General features: G+C 48.6%; 1 protein-coding gene across 16 annotated transcripts in view; it reads left to right on the top strand.

The window, feature by feature from the left end:
• Positions 1 to 27,999, top strand: part of FHOD3 (formin homology 2 domain containing 3) — a 458,821-nt gene that overhangs the window by 202,772 nt on the left and 228,050 nt on the right. For all 16 annotated transcript variants that reach the window (XM_059139157.1, XM_059139159.1, XM_059139160.1 and 13 more), the window contains exon 5: positions 1,804 to 1,909. In XM_059139157.1, the coding sequence (XP_058995140.1) occupies positions 1,804 to 1,909 (106 nt within the window). The remainder of the gene's footprint in view (positions 1 to 1,803; positions 1,910 to 27,999) is intronic.

Genomic DNA, 27,999 nt, shown 5'->3' with positions numbered 1-27,999 from the left:
ATGAAGTCATGTGTGAATCTAGTTTTAGTTAAAGTAATAAACATTTGTTACATGCTTGGAAAAACTTTCTGACTAGACATGAGCTCATCTAAATGTTCACTTTTCACATATGCTGATGGAAAAGGATATGGATGGAGGGAGAATTATTTTTATTTCCTTTATACATACGAGTGTAAAGTAATTTTCCAAAAACTCATGATATTGTCCCATTTTCCTTGCTTCCAAAACCATGATTATCTTGAAGTCTGAGTTAACACAGCTGCCTTTCATTACCTTGAGGGCACAGGCTTTGCTCCCCACCTCCCTCCAGTGCCCTCTGAACGTTGAGAGTGTTTTCTGGGTTCAAAGGGGGCCTTGGCCTGGCCTGCCCACATTTAGGTCAAGTCATCCATCCATATAATTGGAAAATGCCATAAAATCAGAATGAGGGGCTGATTTCACAGAGGGACAGGAAAATTATGCCCGTTTCTCTAAATTATCTTTTTCTTTTTTGGAGATAAACCATGGTTGCTGGCCATTCTTATAATAAAAACCATTCATTATTCCATTAAGCTTTCTACTATTTACATCACTGAGGTTTTTTTAAAAAATTAATTTTTGCTCTGTTGTTATGATTGAAGATGAATGTTCCAGTCTTAGGCTAGCTGCATTTGAGACCAGGCAGAGTCCAACTGAGGAAATCTCCTGAAGTAGTAGTGGAAAAATCCCTCTCCGAGAGCTCTCTAAGACTTGGTACTATAGAAAATGATGGGGCTGGCTGGACATAGGTGATCTCGGCCAATGTTTTGAGTCTTTATCTATAAAGAGAAGGTGGGCTTATGTCAGTGGTCCTTAAACTGGCTGCCCTAATTTCCTGGGGAATTTAGTAACAGAGCTGGGGCCCCAGCCCTAAAAACTCTGATGAAATCCATCTGCGCAGGGTCCTGCTTTCTCCTCCTTTTTAAAGTTCCCCAGGTAAGGAGTCAGGGGTGAGGACCATCTGAGCACCCCCGAGTCACTGGGAGGATGCAGTAAGCATACATTGCTGAGCCTCACTGTAGAGATTTCTAGATAGGCAGTTGGGGCATTTGCATTTCTAACAAGTGCCCAGGTGATGCTCATGCCGCCTGTGGGTCTGGGCACTGCTCTTTGAGAACCACCAACTTAGATGGTCCCTAAGTTTCCTTCCATGCCTCGCCTTCTGGGAACTGAGTCTGCTGGCCTGTCAGAATGGCCCCTTTGTGGGGACACATGGCTGCCCCTGGCGCACGACTGGTCATGCACTCTGCTTCCCAGCTTGTCCTGCGAGCATTCTTGGAGGTTGAGGTGTCCGCTTCCTCCCTTAGATACCATTTTCAAGACCCTTGTATCCGCTGACCTTAAGGACTGCCTTTTGGAACACGCGAGTGGCTTTGAATCCTCCCCTTGATGGTCTGTGCTGCGATCGGACATTTCCTGTTGCTGGAACCCAGTGAGCTTCATGTGGCCCATCCCTGGGGACCTGTCAGGCAGCAGGGCCTGGTGATTGTTGAAGAATGAAAAACAGAGCGCTATAAATATTCCTGACAGGGGATTCATTTGCTGGATCTTTATTAGATCGTCCAGAAGGCAATCATTGGTCTTTGGCAACCAACAATGTGGAGACTGGTTGTAAAATTCCTCTGGCAATAGCTCTAGATGCCTCATTTGAATAGAGCAGAACAATCTTCAGAGGTCAGTCTGGCTTCAAAGGCCTGTCCGTAGTTTTAACAACCTGGACGGAGGAGGGATGAGGGCAGTATTTGAAGTTTGTTTTTTTATTTTTCCTCCCTCCTTTCCTGCTAGGATGACAAGGATTTGGTGCATGAATTTGTGGTGGCTGAAGGTCTGACGTGTTTGATCAAGGTGGGAGCTGAGGCGGACCAGAACTATCAGAACTACATCCTGAGGGGTAAGTTATGACATCCCTGTGGCAAGGGAGGCCTGGCAGTGCCTCCGGGAACTTGGATACCGAGAGCTTTTATTTCGTTTTTCTCTTAACTTGTTTAACTTTTCTTTTTTTTATTATTATGTTCAGTTAGCCAACATAGAGTACACCACTAGACTTTGATGTAGTGTTCAACAATTCATTAGTTGTGTATAACACCCAGTGCACATCACAGCATGTGTGATAAAGACTTTCTGTAGCAAAAAATAACACTCACATAAGGTTTTATCACTTCCTAAGAACTCATTAGTGACTGAGCTAACTTGACTGGTTTTTACCTTACATCTCTTCCTAGTTACTAGGAAGAGAAAAAAAAAAAAAAAAGCTACTTTCCATTAAGTTCTTGACAATCTCTTTCATTTGGTAAGGAAAAGACCACACTAAGTGGGCCTGCATTTTAGCAGGAAGTCACCCAAAACCAAAGAGGCCAATTTATTTCCTGGGAAAAAGTTTTTTTTTTTCCAACTTGGATTGTTAACTGGGAGCGTTTGTCAGAAGCTCACATTCCTCACTGGGTCCTCATGTTTCTGACTTGGTAGGTTTGGGGTGGGTCCAGGACCTGCACTTTAAAGAATGATTCTGAAAGCTATTGGTATAACTTTGCTTGCTTCCTTCCTTCCTTCTGTATAAAGTGAGGCACGTGTCGAGTCTGAAGCACTGAGCATTGTTCCAGTTCATAAAATTAATGCTCTCTGGTTACAGTATTTTTGTCAACCTTCATATAAATAATTTTATTTGATCCCATAAAAATGTGGTAAGGGAGAGCAGGAATTATTAGTGCTAGCTAAGAAATCAGTGATATCAAGGTTTGAGCTGCAAAAAGACATGTAATATCCTTCAGTCTTATCTCCATTTTGCAACAGAAGGATTTGAGACTCAAAGCCGTGGAGCCGTTGTCAAATAATGTCCGTTTCTCTAGGACATGGTCAAGCAGGGGCAGTGTCCAGGCCTGTCCCACATGTCTCATCTCGGTTTTGTTCCCTCATCTCCGTGTATACCTGCAACCCCTCAGCTCCCATCTTCCACGTTCACAGGATGGGGGGAAAGAGTGCTTTTCCTTTTCCCTTGGGTGAAGGACAAGTATGTTAATTATGATTTACTTTCAAATGTCCATAGCTGGACTTGAATGAGACAGGCAGAGTGAAAACGTCTCGAGCTCCTGGTCTCTGGCTACCCAGCACAGCCAACCGAGGCCTCCCCTCAGAGACCCTGGCCCTGGGGAGCCACAGCAGCAGAGGGCAAGAGAGAAAATGCAGGGTTCATGAAGAAAAAAAAAATAGGACATATTTTTCAGTCAGTGCTGTTTCTGTTCTTGATAAATGCCAAGTGTGTGCATGAGAGTTCCTCAGCTTCCCGGTTCTGCTCCACGGCGTTCGAGAAGCTAGGGCGTCGCCTCCTTTTGCCCCCCTCCCTTCCATCTTTTCCTGGGCATGTGGTAGATGCTCATTATGGGTTGTCAGCATAAGGATGGATTGGATGGGTTCTATCCGTACTGTAGTTAAAACACGGAAGCTTCTATGGGCTGTGTAGACAGATGAACCCTACACTTGGTCCCGATGTTGCCTCCTTTTGCAGCTGCCTTTGTGTCTGAAGAGATTCTCCTCTTTGGCTTTCCTTTCACAAAGGTCCAACTCCTAGAACAGGGAAAGGCACAGGGATAAGGGTGAGGGATACTCCTCCAGTTTACTGTCCACCTGGCTTATGGATGTTTATAAGTCGAACCACCTGGAAGGGAAGAAACCGAAAATTACCTGATTTTGAATAGTGGGTTCACATGGTATGGATTTGTTGTTGTTGTTCTGTTTAAAGCAAATAAACACACCTCTCTATCGAATTAATATTATAACCATCTACGTGTTTATCTTTTTTCTTCTGACCCTTATCTAGGAGCATGTATAGGTATGTCATTACACTGTAACACCAGGGTAAACCTCAACGTTGGTCTGCAGCCAAGCCTCGGTTGAGGGGAATGGCTCTGCTGGTTGACATCAGCCCTTATGAGGACGGTCCCTTTTTATTTTTTAAAGATTTATTTATGAAAGGGGGTGGGCACAGAGGAAGGGCAGAGGGAAAGGGGGAGAGAGAATCTCAAGAGTATCCCCCACAGAGTGTGGACCCCAATGCCGGGCTCGATCCCAGGACCCCAAGATCGTGACCTCAACTGAAATCAAGAGCCAGCTGCTCAACAACTGAGCCACCCAGGCACCCCAGGATGGCCACATTTTTGTTAGAAGCCCCTTGTCCACAAGGAACTCTCTAAAAAGGGCTCTCTTTGCTAAGTGGAGGCAGCAGAAGGGAAAGGCGTGACTCGAGGCCTGACGAATCCAGTTACCAGAACCTGCCACATAGCTGCAGTTAGGAGGAAAGAACTCAACCCCGCCAAGAAAGCTGTTTCTAGTGAGCAGCCCTGTGGTGGCCCATTAGGAGAGAGGCAGGGCCTCCCTGCCACCGAGGGGATTGTGCCGGGGCAGAGGAGCTCAGTGGCTGTACAGGGCCCCCAATGGTGAACTGTGCGAACTGTGCTTCCTGGTCAGGAAAGATGGAAAGGTGCGGAATCCTTCAGCGAGGCTCTCTACCTCAGTGCTTCTCGTTAAAGTGGCAATGGTTTGTCTCCTTATTTTATTTTATGTTTTGTTTTATTTTATTTTTAAATTTTTGGCAGTGGTCCATTAATTGGCAGTTAGCAGTCAGGAAGGTGCCCACATCTGCTACCGAGCTTTTGAGACTCCGAACACTCAAGTCCAACCAGGGGAGAGTCCTGTCGACCATGTGCTGTTTCTCTGTGTAGAAAACACCACTGACGGAAGACCCTCGCTGCAGACACCTCTTCCTTACGCAGGAGAGGGCTCTGCGTTTTCACTGCCGCCACCAGGGCCTTGCCTTCTGAGCTGTCTTTTCCAGTCGTGTTTGTTGACTGAAGGCTGGAGGCTTCACGGGCGTTCCCTGGAGAATGAGCAAGGGCTCGCTCCCATTCAGGTGACTCCAGGATGTTCGGTTTCCCACAGAGTGGAGGTGCCTTTGCATGCCTTTCCCATGTCCACTAAATCTCAGAAGCCTCCCGGTGAGCAGGGCCCCGTGCGCAAACCTCAGCCCACTGTGACATATCTGACTAGAGCCCATGCCAGGAAGGTACCTTCTGAGGAATGCAAATGACAGATTTCTCAGGGTGCCTTTTGTGTTTTTATATAAGGAAACTATCATTTTTCCAAGCCCACATGTTGAGTCACCCCTTTCTGACTTTGAAGAACTTCCCCTGTAGGCTTTTTAAGGTTGTGATCAGCCATCAGTAGCCACCAGACATTTGACATCAAGGACAACCTTTGAATTGCCTCCTTGTCCAACCACACTTCAACCATATTACCTTGGGTGAGGTATGGTGAGGCCAGCTGTGGATCTGGAGAGAAACTGCAGAGTTTGATAGTTTTGTAACTCACAGTTCCTGGGGAGAACACAGTGTGCCCCACAGAGGCCACTCAGGAGAAGCGTGGGGGTCAGTCCCAAGGCAGAGGGAGAAGGCAGGCATCTTTGTTTTGGTTTCCATGGGGGGAGCGGGTGAGATGGGGTAAGACTCAGGACGAGCTGGTGTGAATAATTGCTGTGGGCCCTGGGGCAGTTAGGTTGGAAATACCATGGCATAGTGTGTGAGAGCCCGCCAAGGCAGGTGGCTGGGGGTGTACACTTGACCTGCTGGAGAAGAGCAGGCCGACCTCTGCCCCTTGCCTCAGAACTGCATCAACAGGTGGGCGTTTGGAAAACAGTATTGCAACCCGTAAAGTGGGCTGTTTGGTAACTGCTATGGAGGATAGTGTGCCCTTCGTGAAATTACCTTAGGAGCTCTGCTCCATGAGACCACATGTGAGTCCCCCAGATCCAAAGGAAACAAGAGCACTTGGAGAACCCAGGGCTTTCCACATCTGCTTTTAGAACTCGATTAATTTATCTTTCTTTTTGTGCTCAGCCGTCTGTCAGCCTTTTTTTTTTTTTTTTAAAGGCCCAGGAATTTGTTGCTTTTAGTAGAGGATGTATCTGCTGAGAGGTAAAGATAGGTTTTGAGTTATGGTGTTAGTCAAGAGCTCTCCAAAAATGTGAGCCGGCTGCTGGGAAGAGGTCTAAATGCACAACATGCAGAAATAATATTTATCTGACTTATTATTCTTGGATGGTTCTAGCGAATGATCTAAAGTTTTTCGTGATAGCCCGTATTTAATAGAAGTCTCCTGTGGAATTTTGTACCTCCCAATTATTCTTATTAAAGTAGGACCTAGAATGGTATATTCCTGGGAACTTTGTGCACCCATGCTGGGTCCCATAGGGCCCTGGGGATGGGACAGTGAAACCAGTGGGCCCTGGCGAGGCTCCCTGGGGGGTGCTGCACATGGGCCACTTCTCCTGTTTTGTTTCCTACAACTTAAATATTTAGAGAGCGTATGTAGGTGATCTGCTTCGGGGAGGAGAAAGAGAGGAGTAGACTCTGTGAGACCAGCTGCCTTTTCTGGCTGTACTTCAAGGGAACCTGCTTCTTAAGGGCTAGTTTTACACGGAGAAATTTGATTTGATCATTTCATGTAAAGCAAAGTCCCTGTTAATCATAAAACACCTCCATCACTATTACCGGCTGGATAAGGTCTGAAACTACTGTAGCTCAGCCTTTTCATTTTATTTGTCCCTATAATGCATCTTAAAAAATGGTTTAATGCCTGTCAACATTTAAAAATTGGAACATTTGACCTAAAAAAAATAAAAAGTCCAGATTTCAGATTTCTTTGGGAAAAACCGGAACCAGAGAATTTCAGTGCTTTGCTAAATATCACTTAACTGTATTCCACTCTGGGGAAAGAAAAATGCCTTCCATGTTAGGGGATCTCTTAATGAGGTTCAAGACTCCCGGCCAGGAGGTTTTTGTCGGCTTCGGCAGCACCAGGAATAGACATGTTATAGACGGCGCGGAAGGAGATTCGTGGTCTTAGGAGGTGGTTGTACAAAATGATCAAATGGTGTTTGAACCCAAATCCTTCATCCTGGAAAAACTTAGAAGTTTGTGTTTTGGCATTTCAAAACAAGGGAGGAGGGTAGAGGTTTTGGCTCAGACTGCAGACAGGGAGTGTAGGGAGGGGCCCAAACTGGTCCCAGGGTGGTGGGGTTGGGAGCAGGAGTGGGGAGCTGCTCACTTCCTGAACTGGGCTCAGGTCCTGGGCCAGTGTGTTTTCTACTGAACAGCCTGGCTTGACTGTCTATCCCCATACACACTGGTCCTGCGGTGCCCCTGACCTGTCCTGGCAGCACCTTCCTCTCCTGAGATGAGCGCATAAGAGTGCTCAGTCAGGACTTAAGGCAGCCATGTGGCCGGGCTTTGATGGGGATGGCACAGGGGCACAAGTGTCTGGGTGGGGGTCTGTCACCAGCGCCTGGGGGTTGAAGCCAGTGTCCGTGATAGAGCTTTTCCTCACTTGATGTCCCTCCTCGTGCTAAGTCCGTGTGACAGGGACTGTTCTAGCAGGGAATCATGTTGGCTGGCATGCACTGGCAGCCCACGAGGCCATACTGAACTGGCAGGTTTTTGGTTTTTTTTTTTCCCAGTAGAGTATGTCAAAAATTTTTTAAATAGAAGGGACATTAAAAATTGGGGGATTTGGACATAAAATTATGGATTTCTGGCTTCTTTTTGAAAAACCGTATGCTCAAGCCCACACAGGGTCCTCACTGCTGTGTGACCATCCTTAGCTAGAGTTAGAAGCAGCTGTTGCCTTGACATGGGGCCCACGGGCTCTGTATACCTCTGTCTCCACCTCCTCATTTTGTGTTGCTCCTGGGTTATTTCACCTATGTCATTGCCTCTGTGCCCTGTAGGCATGGAAGTTTGAAATATCTGACAGATGACATCACAGTTGGTGAAACTAGGAGTCCGGTGAGGGAAATTGGAAGAGTCTAATTCTTTCACAGCTGGGCATAAGTTGTGATGTTGTCATTACTTTGTGAACTTGGCTCTCAAGTCTGACATGAGTTAAGTGTTTTCATTCTACCCCACCCCAGCATTTCTCACTAGGTGCAGAGCTCAGCAGTGGCCTCTGCCTTCTCCCCCACCAAAGGCTTTACACGAGTATTATCTAGGGAGAGAGATCGTGTCACCACACAGATAGTGGCATGGTCCAGTCTGAATGGCCAAGCTGGATAAATGGAGACTGAGGGTAGGTAGAGCTGCTTACTGAGGCCAGTAGATGATGACCCTATTGGATACTTGCTGCCTTGGTTGCTCTCGTAATGTGACAGAAGCAAGACTTGATCTCCCTCCCAAATCATGTGCCCTGGGATCCACTGCTGAAAGTCCTTATTGCCCACTAATCAAAGGAGGGGTCCAGGTGTGTGCCAGAGATGAGAATGCAGTGTCAAGGCTAGCAGATTGGAGGCAATCTCAGATGGACATGTCTGAAAAGAAAATGGAGTAAAACCAAATGATGTACATATTTTTCTTAAAAAAATGGCCTTTTATAATATTTTATTGTGCAGTTTGCGAACACATCTTTGTATAGAAAGCAAACAGCATATAAAGGGAAAAAAAAGATAAAAATCACCCATAGTCCTATTAAAGATAAAAGCCATTTCCTACCCACACATGTTCATGCCTACTTCACACATGCCTTTTATAAAAATGAATTGTCCTTTGAGTGTGCTGTCCAGCTGTGTCAAGCCTGGGAGTGGCTTGGTGGCATCTCCCAGACCTTGGTACAATTACTTAACTGCTTTCTACGGCTGCTTCCAAGGAGCTAATATCTACTTTATTTGGAGTGTTGTGAAGGTTCAAGGGCTCATAGAAAGGCCTGGGGTTGTAGCTATGACAGTTATTATCAATAACAATCAGTGATATCAGTGCAGTAACAACCTGTTGTGGGCTAAATTGTATACTTCCCCCAAATTCCTATGCAGAAGTCCTAATTTCCAGGATCTCAGAATATGGCTGTATCTGAAGATGGGGCCTTTATTTTTTTTTTTTAAGATTTTATTTATTTATTTGACAGAGAGAGATTACAAGTAGGCAGAGAGGCAGGCAGAGAGAGAGGAGGAAGCAGGCTCCCTGCTGAGCAGAGAGCCCGATGCGGGACTCGATCCCAGGACACTGAGATCATGACCTGAGCCGAAGGCAGCAGCTTAACCCACTGAGCCACCCAGGCGCCCTATTTTTTTTTTTTTTTAAGATTTTATTTATTTATTCCTGAGAGAGGGAGAGAGAGAGGCAGACAGGCAGAGGCAGAGCGAAAAGCAGTCTCCCCAAGGAGCAGGGAGCCCGATGTGGAACTTGATCCCAGGACCCTGGGATCATGACCTGAGCAGAAGGCAAATGCTTAGCCATCTGAGCCATCCAGGTGCCCAAAGATGGGGCTTTAAAGAGGTCCGTTTCTGTGCTTACACCCCTAGTCTGTGGTACTTGTTGCAGCAGCCTGAGAAGACTTATACGCACACAACCCTCTGGGGGTTCCTTGTCTATTACATAGGGTGAAAGTTCGGAGGACAGGGTTGTTTTGTTAGAAGGTATGTACATTTGTATCTTGTTTGGGATTGAATCATTGTCCTGAGAAGGGATAAGGGAATTGACAGTCCCACCTGTGTTCCTTTCTGTTCATTTGCTCCAGGCCTCAGGTGATCCTTTTCTCTAAACTTTGACACTCTTGGTGGTTAGGGCACCCTTATTACTACCAATGAATTATAACACTCCTTTAAAAAAAAAAGTGGTTTGTAATTCTGGTTGTCACTATGTTAAATCCATCAATTAATTTGGGAAGAATTAACATGTTTATTAGAAACTTCAAAACTGGGGCACCTGGGTGGCTCAGTCATTAAGCATCTGCCTTCAGCTCAGTTCATGATCTGGGATCCTAGGATCGAGCCCCGCATTAGGTTCCCTGCTCAGCGGGAAGCCTGCTTCTCCCTCTCCCACTCCCCCTGCTTGTGTTCCCTCTCTCACTGTGTGTCCCTCTGTCACATGAATGAATTAAATCTTTTAAAAAAATGAAAATTCAAAATTATTGCTTACATGCACTCCTGTGTCCCAGGACAAATCCTTTTCAAGAATCTAACTTCTGTATGTGTTCGTCTGACTCTTGTGTGAGATGTCTAGTTCCTTTGCTTTGGCTACAGAATTTTCGGTATATTTGTCCTTGGTGTTTCTGTATTTATTCTTGTTGGTTTCCTTTTTTAAGTTGGGCCTGACATTTACCACATGACGGAGTGAGAGGATTCTCTCCATGCTTTTCCTTATTTGCTTGTTCTGTAAATTGGGTTTTGGGAAATGAAAAAAAAAAACAAAAAACAAAAAACTGGGTTTTGGAGTGTCATCTCCCGAGAAGGGTCTTTCACACTCCACCCCTGCCCTTGGTATGTTTTGTTTGAAACAGGGAACATTCTGGGGCCCTTGGTTCCTCGTTTGAAGCAACTTCTTGGTGAAGACGGTGAGGGAGACTCCACTCCAGTCCCGCCATGTTTCCGTGTGTGAATCTCTTCTTAGATGGGTAGACGGCCTGGTGGAGACTCGGTCTGTAGGTTGTGGCCCCCACCAGCCAGCTGGGGTAGCTGGGCCACTTGTAGCTGGAGGACATGGTCTTATGTTTCATTTTTTTCCCCATGTTGAAATCTTTGCTTTGGTGTCTAATGATCTCTGGGCCCTGGCTGTATCTGACCTCAGCCTGACCTTTCTGCTCACCGGCCTGGCCTGCTGCTGGTGTGTGGCCTCCAGGTGGGACCAGCCACACTGCTGAGGAATTCAGTCAGGGGCAAGAAGACTGTAGCCCATCCTGCTTGGGGAGGAAGGCTGAGTTCCTCTTGTGGTCACTGTGTATGGGGACAGACATGCCACCCCAGAGGGCTTTGAGTGTCCCAGCTGTGGCCCCTCTTGTCGCCCTGCACCCCTTTCTAAAAAACCAAGAGAATAGCTAAGAGCTACACTTTGGTCCTTCCTCTTCTGGCCATTTTGGGCAATGGGGCCAAAAATAGGCTCACAGTGGGGCAGCTCACATCTCTCTCTTGTCCTGCCCAGATCATGGGGTACCGTGGGTTTGCTCAGCTTTTGTCCATCACCTTCTACACCATGGCATTTCCCAAAAGAGGGCATTGAATGCCAGGTCCAGCCTTCCCCTGGAACCTGTGGCAGCCTCTGGTGTATGTGGCTGGACCCCTGAATCAGCGGCCTGTGGCTGGCTCTGCCTCCTCTCAGGGCTTGTGGGAACTCTTCTCCACTAACGCTTCTCACTGGTTCTCTGCGTAGATTGGTAGGAGGGTGGTTTGGAGGCTGCTTGCTGTGGTGTCATTTTTTCTGGAAGTGCTGCTATTGTATCCTGCTTGCTTGTGGCATGTGCTCTGGCGTGGCCTCAGTATCTCGGTGCTGTGGACAGGAACACAGAGGGTCAGGAGGAGGAGCTCTTGCCCGAGGAAGCAAGGAAAGGCCAGAGCTGGGTCCTGAACTTTTTTGGGACAAAGTGCTCTTTGTTTTCCCTCTGAGTGCTCAGGTGAGAGAGGAAGGGACTGGGAGAGATCCCCGTTGAGGCAGGTGACAGGCGGGACCCTGAGCCCCTCACCACATCTGGCAGCCAGTAGCATATCTGCCTTTAGTTTCTAACTCTACGTGGACACTTGGGCTTTAACAGGATTTAGATTTTTCCCTCTAACCCCTCTTCCAAGCTGCTTTCTCCCCCTGTTCTTAGAGACTGTTTGTCTCCTGGTCATTTTCCTTTTTGGGGTTTAGGATTAATAAGGCTTTTCTTCGAAGCTTTAATTTTCCTAAAGTAAAAATCAGTTATTAATACTGTTCAGTGTAGCAAGCATTAAGTAGTAATAGAAACACTGTGTAGAGCAGTCTTTATAAAGCAGTAGACAGCCAGGTCTGCCTGGGAAACACTGTTTCCAACCCGGAGCATCATGAGGCCAAATCAGGTGAAATTGCTGATACTTGACCATTTTTTGCTTATAGAAATGGTAGACTTGAATAGTTTTCCATAATATTTGTATCATCATTTAATCTTGACTACTTCCCAGACGGATTAGATGCTTTGTTAAAACATGCCTTGTACTCTAGATAGAATTACAGCCCTCCAGAAATTCAGGCCAGTTTGCAGACCAAATAAAACACAACCCAAAAAAACCCCTTGAAATGTTGTGTTGTCATGTCTCTGAGAAACTTCAATCTAAACCCTATCAGTCAGAGTCTCAGCCAAGGAGATCGTTCCAGAATGTCCCTCTCCTCCAGAAACCTCCATCTTCTCCAGTTTATCCGAGATGAGATAGAAGAAGAAAAAGCAGAGTTAATCAGCCATTCCCATGTGTGGAGTTTTCCATGCCCAAATCTCTCTGCTGTGTGTTTATGAGGAATTTTTCTGCTATTATTCTTATGGAAGATGGGCCTTCTCACCCCGCCCTTCTCTCCTTGCTCGGAAGACTTCCCGAGGGACTGCGGGCTAGGGCTACCTTCAGTCATAATGGTTATTTCCTTGGCTGTAAATTTATCTTACATGTGATCTTCTTTTTTAGGACTTCTTACAAATGCAAGCTTTTAATAGTACAGAATGTCTTCAGCAAATTTTAAACCTAGCCCCAAACATGGATTAAAATTATCTTCTTGCCTGGAGTTTACTGAGGAAACGTCACTCACTGTGTTCATCGACTGTTGCATTTTGGAGTTTTGGGAGCTCTTGGGAGACTGGCCAGCCTCCCAACAGGATGCGCTCTTCTTCCTGGCACTGTGGCTTCCCCGGCCATCCTTACACACAAGGTCCCCAGCCCAGATCACTCTGCAGGGCCTCAGACCTGCAGAGCCAGCCATGTCCTGGGTATCCCAAGTGCATCTTGTCCAAACCCAGCCCATCTTTGGTCTGCATCCCCACGGTCCATTCATCGTGTGGTGAAAGCAGTCAGTCCTCCATAACATTCAGGACCCTTGTCCCCCAGAGCCCTGGTCTCTTCCTCACTCTCTGTAATACTCTGTCCCCTAATCTGGACTTCTCTGCCTCTTACTCCCTTTCACGAGCCTTCCTTTTTTTCATTCCCAGTTCAGACCTTCATTTTTCTCCTTCCTGATCTGCTCTGCCAGCCTACTGACTAGTCTCTCTGCTTTCCCTCCTGCCTCTCTTTGGTCCTTCTGGAACATTCTTTTGTTACCTGGGGTGACCGTCTGCAGTGCTGGCCTGGGCTCCTCAGTCCTTGGTGTAGATCCTTCAAGGGCTCCTCTCATCCTCAGGATGAAGCCCTCGCTCTTCCATGTGGGTGGCCCCCACCCTGGGCCTGCTGAGTCTGTCTGTCCAGTCCATATCAGTGCTCTCGTGCTCTCTCCTGAACATCTGCCTGGGAGGCCCTTTCACACCTGCTTCCCACTTTATCCCTTGCTTCCTGCTCCTACTCAGGATGGGGCTTACATACAATATTCTGCAGGCCACCTTCCCTTGCCCCTGAGATTTTGGTCCTGACACTTACCTCACTGATAATATTTGTTGAGCATGTGCTATGGGCCAGAGACCCTAGGCTAAGTCTGTGCATGATACTTGGCTGCCTATGTGTCCATTTCCATTCTTGATGCCAGGCATATTTTAGGAATTTAGCAAAAATTGGCTGAAGGAGAGGATTCATGAATGATAGAATGTCTGCGGGGAAAAGAACTCATGCTTCCAAGGAAGCTGCTGGTTTGTGCTAAAAGTTTGAGAAAGCTCTGTTCTGCTAATCTTGAAGCTTTAGCCCAACAAATCTCCTGTTTGTGAAGCACAATGATTTGTTTTATGGTAATTAAAAAGAATGGGCAAGTTACTGAATTTTCCTTCTGATAATTTTGTTGGTTCAGGAGGTCAAGGTGGTATATATTTTGATTTTTAAAGACGCCAGGATTTCTGCAGATAAAATATATACAAAGTGGATTATATTGTATAACCTGTTTTGTTATCTCAAGGAATTATTTACCTGTTTCTGAACCAGATATGCTATGAGTTCCTTGGTGGCAAAAATATCATCATCATAGCGTTTGTGACCCCTGGTCTAGCCTGCTTCTTGATGCCTTGTTAGATAATCAACAGATACTTGATGGGAAAAAAATGAACCAATGGAAGGGAAGCTCTGTCTTGGTCTTAATGTTTTATGAGTGATTATAGGTAGCATATGCTTTCTATCGAGAACCGTGCATACAGGATCTGAAGATGTGAAGCAGCGAGACAGTAGTATTATGGTAAATGATGAAGTGTGATTTGGAGGGCTTTCATTTGCTTTGGTTTTTGATATTCTCAAGATCTCAACCACATTATCTCCTGTTTCTTGTGCCTTGCCTTTCCTTTCCCCATCTCCTTAAAATCAGATTCCCCTAAAACCATTCCTGGTCTAGTCTGGCCTGACTCATTTCTGGAGCCACTTCCCACAGGCACACCGTCATCTCTGCCCCCAGTGCCTTTTTGGCTCCTGGGTTGCCTGAAACTGAGGCACCCTGATTGCCCCACAATTAGAGCTCCCTCCCTTGTCCTTCCAGGTAACCCTTGCTTGGAGCTGGGCTTGAGCCTGCAGGGGCTTAAGCAGGGGATAACTTTTAGATGTAGTAGGATAAGTAAGGGGTTGTTTTTGGAGGAAGGGACAGAACTGTTGCTTTTGAAGGCAGATTAGGAGCAATGAGTAGGAGTTATAGGAAAGTGGTTTTTGACTGAAGACAAACTCCAAGAACAGAGTTGGAAAATTAGTTTATTTTCCTAGCCAACATAAACTGATCGGTGGTGACTTTCTGGAGCATTCTTTTGAGGATTCTGAAGCCACATCCAGCATCAGCAGAAAAGAGTGCCACAACTGATTAGTGATGTCTGTCAACAGCCTGAGAGGTGGAGAACAAATAAAAATCCTATATATGGTATTTGTTTATTCTGGCGGATCCTGGGGATTTCCAGAATGTTTGTTGATTTCAGACAGGTGGGTGGCAATTAATTTTCTAACCACAGAACATACTACTCTGCATTGGGAATGCTCCAACAGAGAGCAGATGACCTGTTAGGGTTATAAGGCTTGGGGCAGGTTGAGCTAGATGACCTCTTCAAGATTCTGTGATTCTCAGTAAAATATAAAAAGCCGATGAGGGATGAAAGCAGAGCTTCTTGGCTCTTCTTCTGCATGCTCTGTGTCAGTTGCTCTAAGATCTCCAGCTTATCACCGAGCTTATGTTGTCCTGGTTCAGCTTCAAGAAGGCCATCTGCTTGCATGACACAGAGCCCAGCCAAATCATTGAAAAGGAAGTTGAACTGCCCGTAGTCATTAAGGGGCTGATGTTCATGTTGATCTACAGAATTTCCAAGGACTAGCACATCTGAGTAGTGGTTCATAGCCAGGATTTCATATGTACATGGTGAGGTCAGGAGCACAGGAGACAATGGTGGGTTTGCTGCTCCTACAGAGCTTGAGGACCAGGAGCCAGGAAGGCTTACAGAAGCGCTATGAGGTTGGGCTCAAGGGTCAAAGCAAGGTAGGGCTGGAGAAGCAGGTTGGTAGCCATGAGGAGAGTGCCTACAGGGCAGGCAACCTGTTGCTGGCTTCCCGACTTTCCTTGGAATCTACTTACACTACCAACATGGCCTAAATCGATTCTCTTCCCATGTGCATTTTCCTGCCTTACACCTTTTTCCATATTTTCTTCCTATCTTTTCCAGCTCCACAGTTCTTAACTGGAGGGTGGCGCAAAGATTAACCTCTCCCAAGTTTTAGATTTCATTGCTTTTTTTCAGTTGATGGTTCCAATTTTTCTATGGTCAGAGGCCTCAGTAAATAAAGTTGGGCCACCTAGTTCATTCATTCATTCATGTGACTTGATTACCTTATGAAACATTTACTTTGGGGTAAGGCATAAGGAGAGAAAGCTGAGAATTTAGTAGGGAAGGGACGTGCACACTATGACAGGCAGAATTCTAAGACGGCCTCTGTGATTATGATACATGTGTGAATATCACGGAACTGCGATTAGGTTACGTTACATGGCAAAGGTGAAAGGATTTTGCAGATGTAATTAAAGTCCCAAAGGAGTTGAGTTTGAGTCCATTTAAAGGGAGATTATCCTGGGTGGGATGAGCCTAAACAGGCAAACCCCTAAAACAGAGTCTAGAAGTCGGAGAACTCTCCCTTCTGCTGATCTTGAAGAAGCGAGCAGCCATGAGTTCTCCAGCTGCAAGGAAGTGAGCGCTGCCAACAACCACATAAGCTTGGAAGGGGACCCCAAGCCTCAGATGGGACCACAGTCCCGGCTGACACCTTGATTGCAGCCTTGTGAGACCCTGAGCAGAGGACCCAGCTAAGCTGGGCTTGGATTCCTGCCGCATGGAAATTATGAGATAATACGTGTTGTTTTAAGCTGCTAAGTTTGTGGTGGTTTGTTCTACAGCAGCAGAAAACAAATTTGATCACATATAAAGAAACACAATGCAAACCCATCTGGACATGCTAAAATTGGGACAAAATACCGTATCAACACACAAGAGGCGGAGGTCTCTGGTGGGAAGTTAGGGGAAGGTTTCATGAGGTCACCAACTTCTTATTTTCTATGTTGGCTTTTTAGGCAAACATGGTATCTATTCAAGCTGCATTACCCTCTGTGCCCCTGTTGCTGCTTGTGTGTTATCCTCTCCTGTGGTCTGCTCCAACCCCTCGCTTGGTCACGGTCATTCCTTTGGGGCTCTCAATTTTGGTGATGTCCATACCCATTCAAGTAAAGAGCTCTCTGCTGCACACAAGTGAGTTACCAAAGAAGGTGATGCAAAAAAAAAAAAAATCCGTATTTGCAGTATGCCAGTGTCATGAGAAAACATGGTGGTCTTATTAAGATTGGGCTGACTTTCAGGAGAAAAAAAAGAAAATCCCTAAACAGTCACTTGGGTCATGTGAGAGTGATCCTGCTGATGATGTCTGACATGGGTAACTGGGGCACAAGGGCTCTGGGGCAAGCCTTGCTCCTCTCCAAAGATGGTTTTGGCCCGCCTTTCCCTGTATCCACACCATTTGCTCCTTCACGTGTTCACACATCTGGCACGTGTCTTGTGCAGAGAACTGCAGTGGGGATGGGGGTGGGGGAGGGCTCCAGCTGAGGCCCCTTACCACAAGGAACTTGGCAGTGGCCTTAGGATAAGAGCCATCGAGTAAGGATGGTTATACAAAAAAACACTGTATTAAGTTAGGTTTTGGATGAAAATCCTGAAATCATCATGTTTTCTTTCCTCAACTTCGCTTGCATCAGCATTATGTTTCCAAAGGTGGTTGATAAATTGTCAGTAGTTCCGTCCTATATGATCCATTTCAGAGACATAGGAAACTGTTTTTCCTACCATTTTTCCTTCTTCTTGCTCAGTTGTTCAAGATGTTTGCTTTTCATAATTCAGCTTTTCATTTTTTCACAGAATCAGCTTAATGTATCAAGTTTCATGAGAATTTCATAAGACATGAAATGTCCTTGAATCAACTATTTTCATGTACACCAAACATAGCACAAAGGTTTTTAGGCATTATTGGGCCTGAAAATAAATACGTAAGTGAATAGTTTTGTTTCTGAATTCCATGTGGATTAATGAATCCCTGTTGTATCAGTTTTATTCCCAGTGGGAAAGGTAAGTTTGCACCCAAAAATGGCTAACAGTTTTGTAAATTATAGTTGAGACAATAGTAACCTTCCAGGCATGTTGTGTGGCACAGTCACTTCCCCATCTTCTTGGACAAGCAGGTATTTGTGGAGGCCGCATTGGGATTCTGTGGTTCTGGGGAAGGGAACAGTGGCTGACCGGCTGGGGGCATTTTCCAGCCGAAGGCCCTTCCATCTCTTCCCATGGGGAGCTGGGCCTGGTCAACATGTGAGCAGTGGTTGCTGTTACACTCCTTCAGTTGAAGGAGAGAGGTGTATCATCATCTGAGTCATCTGGTCTAAATTAGGTTTTCTGACTAGCACTAAGAAATAAATATAATCACTCATAAAAAGGGATTTATTTAAAAGGTACTGAACGTACACTGAGTGTTCTCGAATCTGCCAACTCTTGAGAGAGGGTAACAGTGCAACCTGTCTTGTAACCTAATGGACTGCTTGAGTAGATGGACTCATGCTCCCCTCTTCGTTCTTCAGGTTGGCAGGGTACGACTGGGGGAAAGGGTTTGGAGCTATTTTTCCCCATGCAGCTGGTACTGAGTGGTGGTCAAGCCCACGGTCCCCATCAGCATTTGGGTTTTCTGGCATGTGAGTGCAGTGAGGTCTCCTGAAAGTTGCCCCATGAGCCCCTTGAGGCCATGTTCCCTTTCCTGGCACATGGCCATGGAAGGGAGAGCATATTCCTATCACCAAGTGGGGAAGATAGACCCCGCTCTGGCTCTGTGATGGGGTGTACATACACGGGACTCCGGAAGTGTCTGCATTTACTGGGCTCTTGACTCTTTGCTTTGCGCATGCTGACCCTTCTTTCTGCCTCCCCATCCTCCTTGGCTTACTGCAGGCTTCCTCTTTACCCACTGACACCTGTTCCGTGACCACCACCACCCCCACCTTTTGTGATGCCTTCTGGGGAGCTCTTCCTAAATCTGTCCACGGGTGTGGCCTTCTTACCTCATAGGATACTTATAACCATTTGTCCCCTTGTCCTTCCCCACCACGGGCAGGGTCCTCCTTAAGAAGCAGACACTCTTTCCTGCTTGTACCCCTGTCCCACTCGGAGCAGGCTCCTTATACAGGGCCTGGTATCTGTGAGGCCCTTCATCAAAGAAAGGCTGGTGATCAGATGATGTTGGGGGAGAGCAAATCTGTATCAAGGGTAAGGCAGAGAGTCCTAGAATCAAAAGTTAGGAAAATAGACCCACAAAAGATGAATGTGGAGGGGCACCTGTGTGGCTCAGTGGGTTAAGCCTCTGCCTTGGGCTCTGGTCATGGTTTTAGGGTCCTGGGATTGAGCCCTGTTTCAGGCTCTCTGCTCAGTGGGGTGCCTGCTTTCCCCTCTCTCTCTGCCTGCCTCTCTGCCTGCTTGTGATCTCTCTCTATCTGTCAGATAAATAAATAAAACCTTTCAAAAAAAAAAAAAAAAGATGAATATGGCTGGGGCACCGAGGGGGCTCATTTGGTTGACAATCTGGCTCTTGATTTTGGCTCAGGTTGTGATCTTGGCAATGTGGGATCAGGCTCCTGGCTCAGCGCCAGTCTGCTTGTCCCTCTCCCTCTGCCCCTCCCCCAGCAACCACGCATGCTTGCTCCCTCTCTCCCCCAAATAAATAATAAATAAAATCTTAAAAAAAAACGATGAATGTGGTTCTAGCCAAAACCCTCTATGCACATGTGGACAGTTAGATGGCACCCTGGCATTCTTGGCTTGGCCCATTTAGGCTGTGGTATTGGGTACCAATGGCCATCTGGAATGATGAGAACTGTTCTGGGTATTTGGGATGGTGTGCTGGGTACAGAGCACTCTGCATTCCTGACTGGAGCCTTGTGCTTCTCAGGAGTAAAGTCTTCCTTTTAGATCTCACTGTGTCCTTCCTCTACGGAGGGCACAGGGCTTAGAGAGGCAGAGGGTAGTTACAGAACGTCCTGGCCTCTTCTTCTCAAGGTGACCAGCTTTCTAGCCTGGGTGTCTAAGCTGGCATCCCCGGTCTGTCTGGGGAAGCTCACCCTGGTGGTCCTCGCGGTGCTGGGGGAGCTCATTTGCTGCGTGTTGGCACGAAGCCAGTACCACACGCGCCGCTGTATGCTGTTAGTTACTACTAGACTCTGTACAGTATTAGCAAAGGAGCAGGGCTGTTCTGCTCTACAGAAGCTGACTTTGTTGCCCAGCTTCTGCCCTCGTGGAAGGCTGGACGTGCACACATTCCCACGTGTTTTTGTGCACCAGTGTGTGGTACCACATCCCCGTTTTGCCTTGCTTCCCTCATGCTCTGAACCCTGCTCGTGGCTCAGCGTCAGATGGACAGAATGCTACACATCGAGTCCGCAGTGGGGTGAGGTGTGGAGCGGGGGTGACCCCAAGCCTATGGCATTGTCATTTGCGGTAAAGAGGGGCTCTGGAGGCAGACTTCTCACTTGCACTTTTAGAAGTCAGTGTGGCTGTTGGCTACGCAAGCTGGCTTTCGATGTTGCTTCCCCAGCAAGAGCCAAACACTCTGGTGTTAGCTCTGAATATGCTTTTGAAGGACATTCCTATGGCAGTTCTGGAAACGTGGAAGCATTCACAGACAGGGGGGTTTAAGTTTCAATTGCTTTATCAGAGTGTTAGACGTGGACGTGTGATTTTGTCTGCTGAGTGCTAGCATTATACAGGGAGGCAGCAGCCATGTCTTTTCCTGATAGACTGATGATTAAGATTTGGAAGTGGTCTACTTTGGCCCCTGTATGTTTCCCAGGGTGAGAGAGCCTTCACTGAAGAAGCGCATCTTGCTTTCTGATTTTTCCTTTCACTGAAACACCAAAGAGACACTGGGGGGACTATTTTCATATCACTTGTATTTTAAAGACGTAAAAAGGCTGAGGCATCCTAAAGACTGAAAAGCCCGGGTAGTTCGGAGCGGGAGCCTGTCACCCCACACTTGAAGTTGTATCTCTGACAAGGTTCCACGGAAGGCTCTATAGCAGAAGGTGCTAAAAGGGGTGCCTGGGTGGCTCAGTGGGTTAAGCCGCTGCCTTCGGCTCAGGTCATGATCTCCGGGTCCTGGGATCGAGTCCCACCTTGGGCTCTCTGCTCAGCAGGCAGCCTGCTTCCCTCTCTCTCTCTCTGCCTGCCTCTCTGCCTACTTGTGATCTCTGTCTGTCAAATACATAAATAAAATCTTAAAAAAAAAAAAAAAAAAAGAAGGTGCTACAAGGATTGGCTGGGCTCCAGGGGCGTCGCTCTTGACCTTGAGGGCCTCTGCTTCTTGAGAGACACCAGCCTCCCTGTGTGGGAGTTTTGGCGACGTGGGGGTCGGAGAGACAGGACCTGGGCCTTGCAGTGTCTTTTCCTGTATCCACCAAAAGTGCAGAGGTGCCTCTGCTGGGGCCTGGCTCCCCCCACCCCAGGGGAGCACTAGGCTATCTGTGCAGGGAGGAGGGGGCATGTGGGCAGGACGGGAGACTTGGTATCATGAGGATGGGGTATATTTAAGGTAGAAGACTACCTATATTCTCCTCTGTTCATTGCTTCCCTTGTCAGTCATAGTTGTAACTGAAATTATTTTGAAATATATCAGACTGAGGAAAAGGCATAAAGAATAATACAGATGGATGCAGGGGTGCCCCCCTGCTCAGCCAGAAGCATTAGCAATGCACAGTTTAGCAGCTCCTGGCCACGGTGTAAGCTAGTAACTCCTCCCAAACGTGCTCGCTCTTGCTTCTTGCTTCTCTGTAGGACACAGCGCAGTGTGTCCTCCTACACGTGTTATTTGGTGGGGGTTTCTTTTCTTGGGCCCCACAGTGGGGCAGGGGATTCACCCATTTTTCTCAATCACATGTCCCCACGGCCTCGAACGGCCCCCAGCACAGAGTCTCGTGCTTGTGGGTGCTTGTTGGAAGGAGGGACTAGAGTGATGTGAGATTTATGCAACTGCCAACACAGTCCGCGTCTCTCCCTTTGCACTACTTGAAAATACTCCAACGCATTAATGGTGATTCTGGTTCTCGAGTGTTCCACACCTAGGTTGTGTCCAGTGGTTTTGGAATTGTAGACAATGGAACATGCACATTCTTGCAGCTCCGTGTGAATTTCTTTGGGGTGCATGGAGAAGAGTGGACTCACTGGCTCTTTTGCAGCCGGGGTCCGAAGTGCGACGATGGCACACAGCCACCTTCCATCCTCAACGGGCTGCTTCTCAGTTGGTGAGGCTTTGGTTCTGAGTCTCCTTCCCCCTCAGGCCCCTGGGGTGGGGGACCATGTGACCTAGAGGGCTGGGGCCCCGCTACCAGTGTCTTTGGGCTGGGAAGAGACTTTTCCTTGGTCCATTTCCAGCGGCCACCTGGGCCTTGTCTCTGTGACGGTGCCTGTCCTAGTTGAGCGTCCCATCCAGAGCTGGCCTGCCTGGACACAGGATACGAGAGCCAGAAGATGCCTTAGAAGCCTCCTGGTCAGGTCTCACCATTGCACCCAGAGAGAAACTGAGTTTGGAGGGCTGAAGTGACTTGCCCACGGCCTCCCAGCTGCACAGTGTCTGAGCTGGGGGAGTCAGACAGCAGGGTGCTTTCCACAGTGTTGACAACAGGCCAGACACAGTGTGTGCAAACGGTTGCCTCCTTCATGCTTCCATGTGTCCGTGCCCCGCCCCCCTTGCCCCATGCACGCCAGCACTCCTCCCTCTACCTTCCCTCCCCTTGCTGACCCTTCACCTGCTTTCTCTTCGGAGACCCTGCTTCCACAGCTTGTCCTCTTGCCTTTTCTTTGCGCCAGGACTCTTTGAGCACTCCTGCTCACTCCTGTCCCATGACACTCGGGCTTTGGGGACACTTCCTCCTCCCGTGTGGGCACCAGCTCCCCGCCCCCACCTCTGGGAAACATTCCTTGCATCCTCATTAGGAGGGACAGACTAACCCCAGGACTCATTTGCAGCCCCTCAGATGACATGAACTCCTTGGCCAAAAAGGAGCCTATTTGATATTAAAAAATTGTACCTTGAAAGCCTTTGTCTTGCCATCAAACTTAGAGGAACAGGTTAAAACCAACTGAAGTCAGGACAAATGTCTCCAAAATGCAAGTCTCTGGGTTGCCTCCTCATGCAGCTGCTGCCCCATGTCTTCGGCTGTCCACAGCCTGCCATCCCCTTGGTGTCAGAGTTCCCAGACCAGAGATGTGTGCCCGCAGGCCAGCCCCTCCCTGGGTCTCCATGCATGGGGGGTGCGGGTTCCATGCTGCCCTGCCCAGAACTCTGGGCTCCCTGGGGACGTCTCACCAGGCTGTGCACTTTCTTGAGGTAGGCCTTTCCACCCTCGTCCTCTGCCCTCACCCCTAGCCTCAGTCGTGCTGCTTTGCCCTTGGCCTCTGGAAAAATCTCCCTACCATGCAGCTTTTATGTCATCCTTGGAGGAAAACCCAGAGTTCCTCCCATGCCCTAAATCATGCCCCTGAATGTGTGTTCTCCATCACTGTAACTGGGGACACAGCGAGGCTGTGTCATTTTAAGGCCTGAAGTCAGCTTGAGTATGGAGTGTCTCATTTTTCAGCAGGTCTGCAGTGTGCGCACAGTAGCGAGCGCCACGGTCCAGAAAGTCTTCAGTCTTGGTCTGTGTGTTTGAGACCCTCCGCGGCATTCCCTCTCCTTTTCCTCCAGCCCCATCCCTGCAGTCCCACACTCTGCGGAAGAGAGAAGGCAGGATGGCCCCAGGCTGTGGTGGCTTCTGCAGGCTCCTCCTGTGAGGCTGGCCGAAGCGACTTTGGGGTGACATGGCTGGTGGAAGGGGCTCCATGACTTGTTCTCAGCCTGACCAGGGGTGGATTTCCTTCACTGCCAGAAGCATTTCTAGGACTCCCACCTGCAATGCTCTTGGTGTGAAACTGGAAACTCACAGGTCCCGAGAAACTCTGTATGTCAGATCCTCTCTGACTCCTGTTTGGATAAGGATATACGGTTTTCCATGTGTTACTCCACAAAGCTTGTGGTCCCTCTGAGAGCCCCATCTCCTCTTTAACCACAGAGTCTTCAGTTTGGTCTGTTTTATATTCCAGGCTTGTGTGTAAGCATTCTTTTGAAAAAGGTTCTGTTAGAACAATTAAAGGTCAGAGACTATTGTTAAGAGGAGAAGAATGAAGTGTTTCATCCTGTCATTCAAGGCTTTCTGTAATGCGTCTCCAACCGGATGGTCATCTCACCACCCCCAGCATGGTGCCTGCTTGGTGGTCCTCCCAGCTGGGCTCCCTGTGCTGGTGGTAGGGGGACCTTTGTAAGGGCACCCCCTGTGTGATGCTGACCCATGTGTCCTCTGCAGGGTTGTCCCTTCTGCCCAAGTGCTGTCTTTTTGGATCTAGGTCCATGCCTGTGGGTCACAACTGGGCTCTGGAGCATTCAGAGTCCTTGCGCATGTCGGGGACCTCCCTGCCCATTTCTCCATTCCCGGAGACTGGACCCCAGCTCCAGGGAGGAGAGGCTGTGCCCATTCCCAGAAACAGCCATCCTGCAGTGACCTCTCTGCCACCGTGTCACTGTTACTGTCTGGAGCTTCTCAGGAGTCCTGCGTGTTTATCATCATGCCCACAGGCTCACAATGCCAGAGGAAGAGGGAAGGACTGGGAGAAAGGTGAGAGAGAGAGGGAGAGCAGAAAGCTACACTTGAGGTCCAGGCCTGGGAATCCATTGTTTCACTCATTGTAGGGAAAGAATTAAATGTGTTCTTCTGTTCTCATTCAGTCTGCCATTGTTTCAAGGAGGCTGCGTCTTCCTCAGCCAGCTGGGTGTTGAGTAGTGAGGAGGCAGTTCTTTCTGTGGTGCTGACATTCATTCAGAGACCTTCACTGACCTCCAGCTGAGGGCTGGGCCTGGAGATAAGGAAGTGAGATAGAGCCCCCACCTTGCTGTCTGGCTGGGAAAACAGATACAAGCTGGCCATCTCCTTCCCAGGGTGTCAGCGCTGACACAGCAGAATCCCCGGGGCTGTGGTGGGGGCTGTGGTGGGGGAACTCCCCACGGTTCCCTGGGTGGCAACCGTCCCAGCCAAGAGGCGGTCACTGAGCTGGTATAGAGAATGGTGGACTGGGGAGGGAGGCATTTATGATTGTGATTGGCAAAGAAACAGGATAATAAAAACATGAGGGCAAGGGACAGCGTAACACCTGCCAAAAGCTTCCAGCTGCCGGGTGCGTCGTGAGGGCAGGTGCGAGGCAGGAGTGAGTAGCGTGGAGGCGGGAGGTGCAGCAGAGCCCGCTGGTGCTGCGTGTCTGCGCATGCGCACAGGAGCAGGACTCAGACATCCAGCAGTGGGCGGGGCATTCAAGGGGTCTGGGTGGGAGGGGTTTCCGACGAGGACTGGGAACATCTCTTTGGGACCGGGTAGTAGAATGGTGGTGGTGGTTGGGGGGCAGCACCAGTGTGGAGAGAAGTGAGAGAGGAGAAGATCCTGACCCCAGCAGAGGGATGAGGGGAGTAGCTCCTTCCCAAACAAGATGTAGAAGCATCCGTGTCGGCTGCTGGATGACTTGAGGGTGCCAGAGGCATCAGGGGGCTAATGGGCGCCCAGCCAGAGTAATAAGGCACGTGATGACATTAGGAAATGAGTCAGGGCAGTTGGAAGAGCAGTTTGAGGCCCATGTTTGGGTTGGAGCACCTGGTGTGGAATGCCAGCAATCAGGTGGGTACCTGAGTCTAAAACTGAAGGGAGAGGTGGGACAGGCCATACAGGCCTGGTGGCATCAAGGTTGCCTAGGTGATAGAGAGGCAGGGTATGTCCCCTGAGGGCAGCTACCAGCCCTCCCAGCTGGTTCTCTAGAACCACAGTGGGCTGCCACTTCCTCCATCCTGAGGACTGATGGGGACAGGCGTGTGACTGATGTAGCACAGGGCCTGCTGAAATCATCCTCAGACCCAAGTGTGAACAGGAAGTGCGTGTGCAATGCTCTACAGTGAGAGCTGGGGCCGAGGGCACAGCTTGGCAACTCCAGCCCTCAGGAGCACAAGGAGAAAGCAGATGCTGTGAGGGAGCAGGAAGGAAATGGTGAGAGAGGCAGGAGGAGACTCAGGATGGGGCTGTCCTGGCTGCCTGTGGGCAGATGCCTGGGGTCACCGGGTTACAGAGGAGAATGGGTCTCTACTCTGGGTACTTGTGGTCACAGAGGAGGTGGGAATGCTGGTCTTTCATCAAAGGAAACTGAAACACTCATAAGACCTGAGGGCTTAAGTTGGGCAACTTGCAGAATGTAGACAGCCAGATTTGACTACCAGGAAATTCTCAAAGGGCTAGTTTCTTCCTCTCTAAATGGGATAGCACATGTATTTCCTTTATAGCTTGCTATCCGGTTGAGTGAAGGCGGGCGTGTGATGCACTGAATTCATCCCAGCACCGAATGAGGGCTATAGAGAAGCTCACCCTACTCCTGGCACGTCTGGCAGAAGGGACAGGCCAGGGACGGAAGACGGAGCTCTGGCCACGTCTCAGAGGCTGGCCTGCCTTTTCTCAGATGTTTACGAAGTGCCTGTTCTTCCGGGGGCAGGCTGTGGGAACAGCCCCTGTCCAGAAGTGTTCGCCTTCAGGTAGACCATTAGCGGTGGCTCCATGGGGTCGCAGGGATGGAGCTCAGGGCTGCGAGCTGTTGTTACTCAGGGGCTCCTGCAAAGTTCTGAGGGTCTTGTTGTTGGTCTTCAGATGATGTCACAAGGAACGAAACTGATAATGATATAGGTGAGTGGGACTGAGCATTTGGTGGCAAGCCCCCTCCCAGAGGTCTACTAGGAAGACCACCTGCTGTTGTAGTTACTGAGAGAACCGAGGCTGCATCTGGACTACCCTCTGGAGACAGGACAGGAGTGGGGGAGGGGAAACCTGAACAGTGTGATCTCTAAAATGTGTTTATGTCATTGAGAAATAGGTTCCTCATTAGTGTGAAGAACACCAAAATTATACGGTCCTCAGAATTAATTTCCCTCCATGACTGGTGGGACTCCTACCTCCAGTGAAGAAACTTAACACCCTGGAGTCGGTGACAACCCAGTTTTGGACATTTTTGAGGACTGAAGTCCCTCCTTCCTGGAGTCTGTGCCTTCACGGTGTCCTCCTCTTGGCCCTGGTTGTGACACAGACAGCCACTTAAATCCCCTGTCCGGTGGTAGCCCTACGGATGTCCAGAGACAGCGGGCAGAGTGCTGCCGTCTGCACTCCTCAGGGCCGCAGGAGCAGACGGAGCCGCAGCTAGGTCAGGGCGTGTGTGGGCTGTCCACCTGGGCTCGCCACTGAGCTGCCGCTTCCACAGGGCGAAAGGCAGGCAGCCTTTCATGGCCAGCGGTTGGAGATAGGGCAGGCCCCAGCGTGATGGGAGGAAGGGACATTCCTGCAGCTGACCCGGAGAGGGATTGGTGTCCACCCAGGATGACCTTAAAGGTGGAAGTTTAGGGGCGCCTGGATGGCTCAGTCAGTTAAACGTCTGCTGTTGGCTCAGGTCAAGATCTGAGGGTCCTGGGATCGAGCCCTGCATAGGATTCCCTGCTTAGCAGGGAGTCAGCGTCTCCCTCTCCCTCAGCCCCTCCCCCCACTTGTGCTTTCTCTCTTGCTTGCTTGCTCTCTCAAATAAAACCTTAAAAAAAAAAAAAAAAGGTGGGGGGAATACGAGAGTGGTGGCATTTTGTTAGTGTGCTTTAGAAAATGAAACATCTGCCTATCTAGTTGCCTTCAGTTTTTCTTGTTGACTAGTACCTTTGAAGTTACCCCAAGTACCTTCACCGTTACCCTGTTTTTCAAAGCTCCACTAGGCCAGGTGGTTCCTAAGACACCTCCCAGGATGAGAGAGGGGCTTGTTTCCCTGGTGCTAATTTGCAAACTCCAAGGTCTAGCTTTTACTTGACTGTGAAATTTGCTGTCCTTAGAAGGCCCTTCAAAACACCCGGGACCATCTGTTCAAGTTTACCCGCCATAGGGGCGGGGAGGCCTGGAGACCCTACTGGGCCACTGGGCAGCTTTGATGTCTTTATCATGTTTTTCTTCTTGGGTTTTTGTTTTACAAACTTGCCCCATTTGCTCCTTCCAAATGTACTTCACTGCTCCCCTAGGAAGCCCATGTTTTCAGATTGAAAACTATCAGTGTTACAAACAAAACTTAGCCATTACCAAAGCAGACTGGCCGGGGGTACTGGGCTGTGAGCTAATAGGCAAGGCTCAGTAAATTGGTGAAGTAAGTTACACGTGCAGTTTTCAATCTCCAGGAGTGAAAAATTTGGGCTGGAGACCTTATGCCAGACGAGAAGAGCCGGAATGGGTCCCTGGAACAGGGGTTCTCAGCCTGCCTCCCCCAGAGCCTGCGAGGCCAGGCTGATGTCTGGCCGGCAGAAGCCACTCTCTAGCTTGCTGCTTCCTCTCCCTCCCCATGCTTTGTCTTCTCCCTACCCAACCACTTTTTTGGGTTAATCTGATGCCTTTCCCCCTATCACAACCACTTTTGGGGGTTAATCTG

This window comes from Mustela lutreola, chromosome 11 (genome assembly GCF_030435805.1).
Source record: "Mustela lutreola isolate mMusLut2 chromosome 11, mMusLut2.pri, whole genome shotgun sequence".
Classification (NCBI taxonomy): Eukaryota; Metazoa; Chordata; class Mammalia; order Carnivora; family Mustelidae; genus Mustela; species Mustela lutreola.
This window is presented reverse-complemented; position numbering and strand designations above follow the sequence as displayed.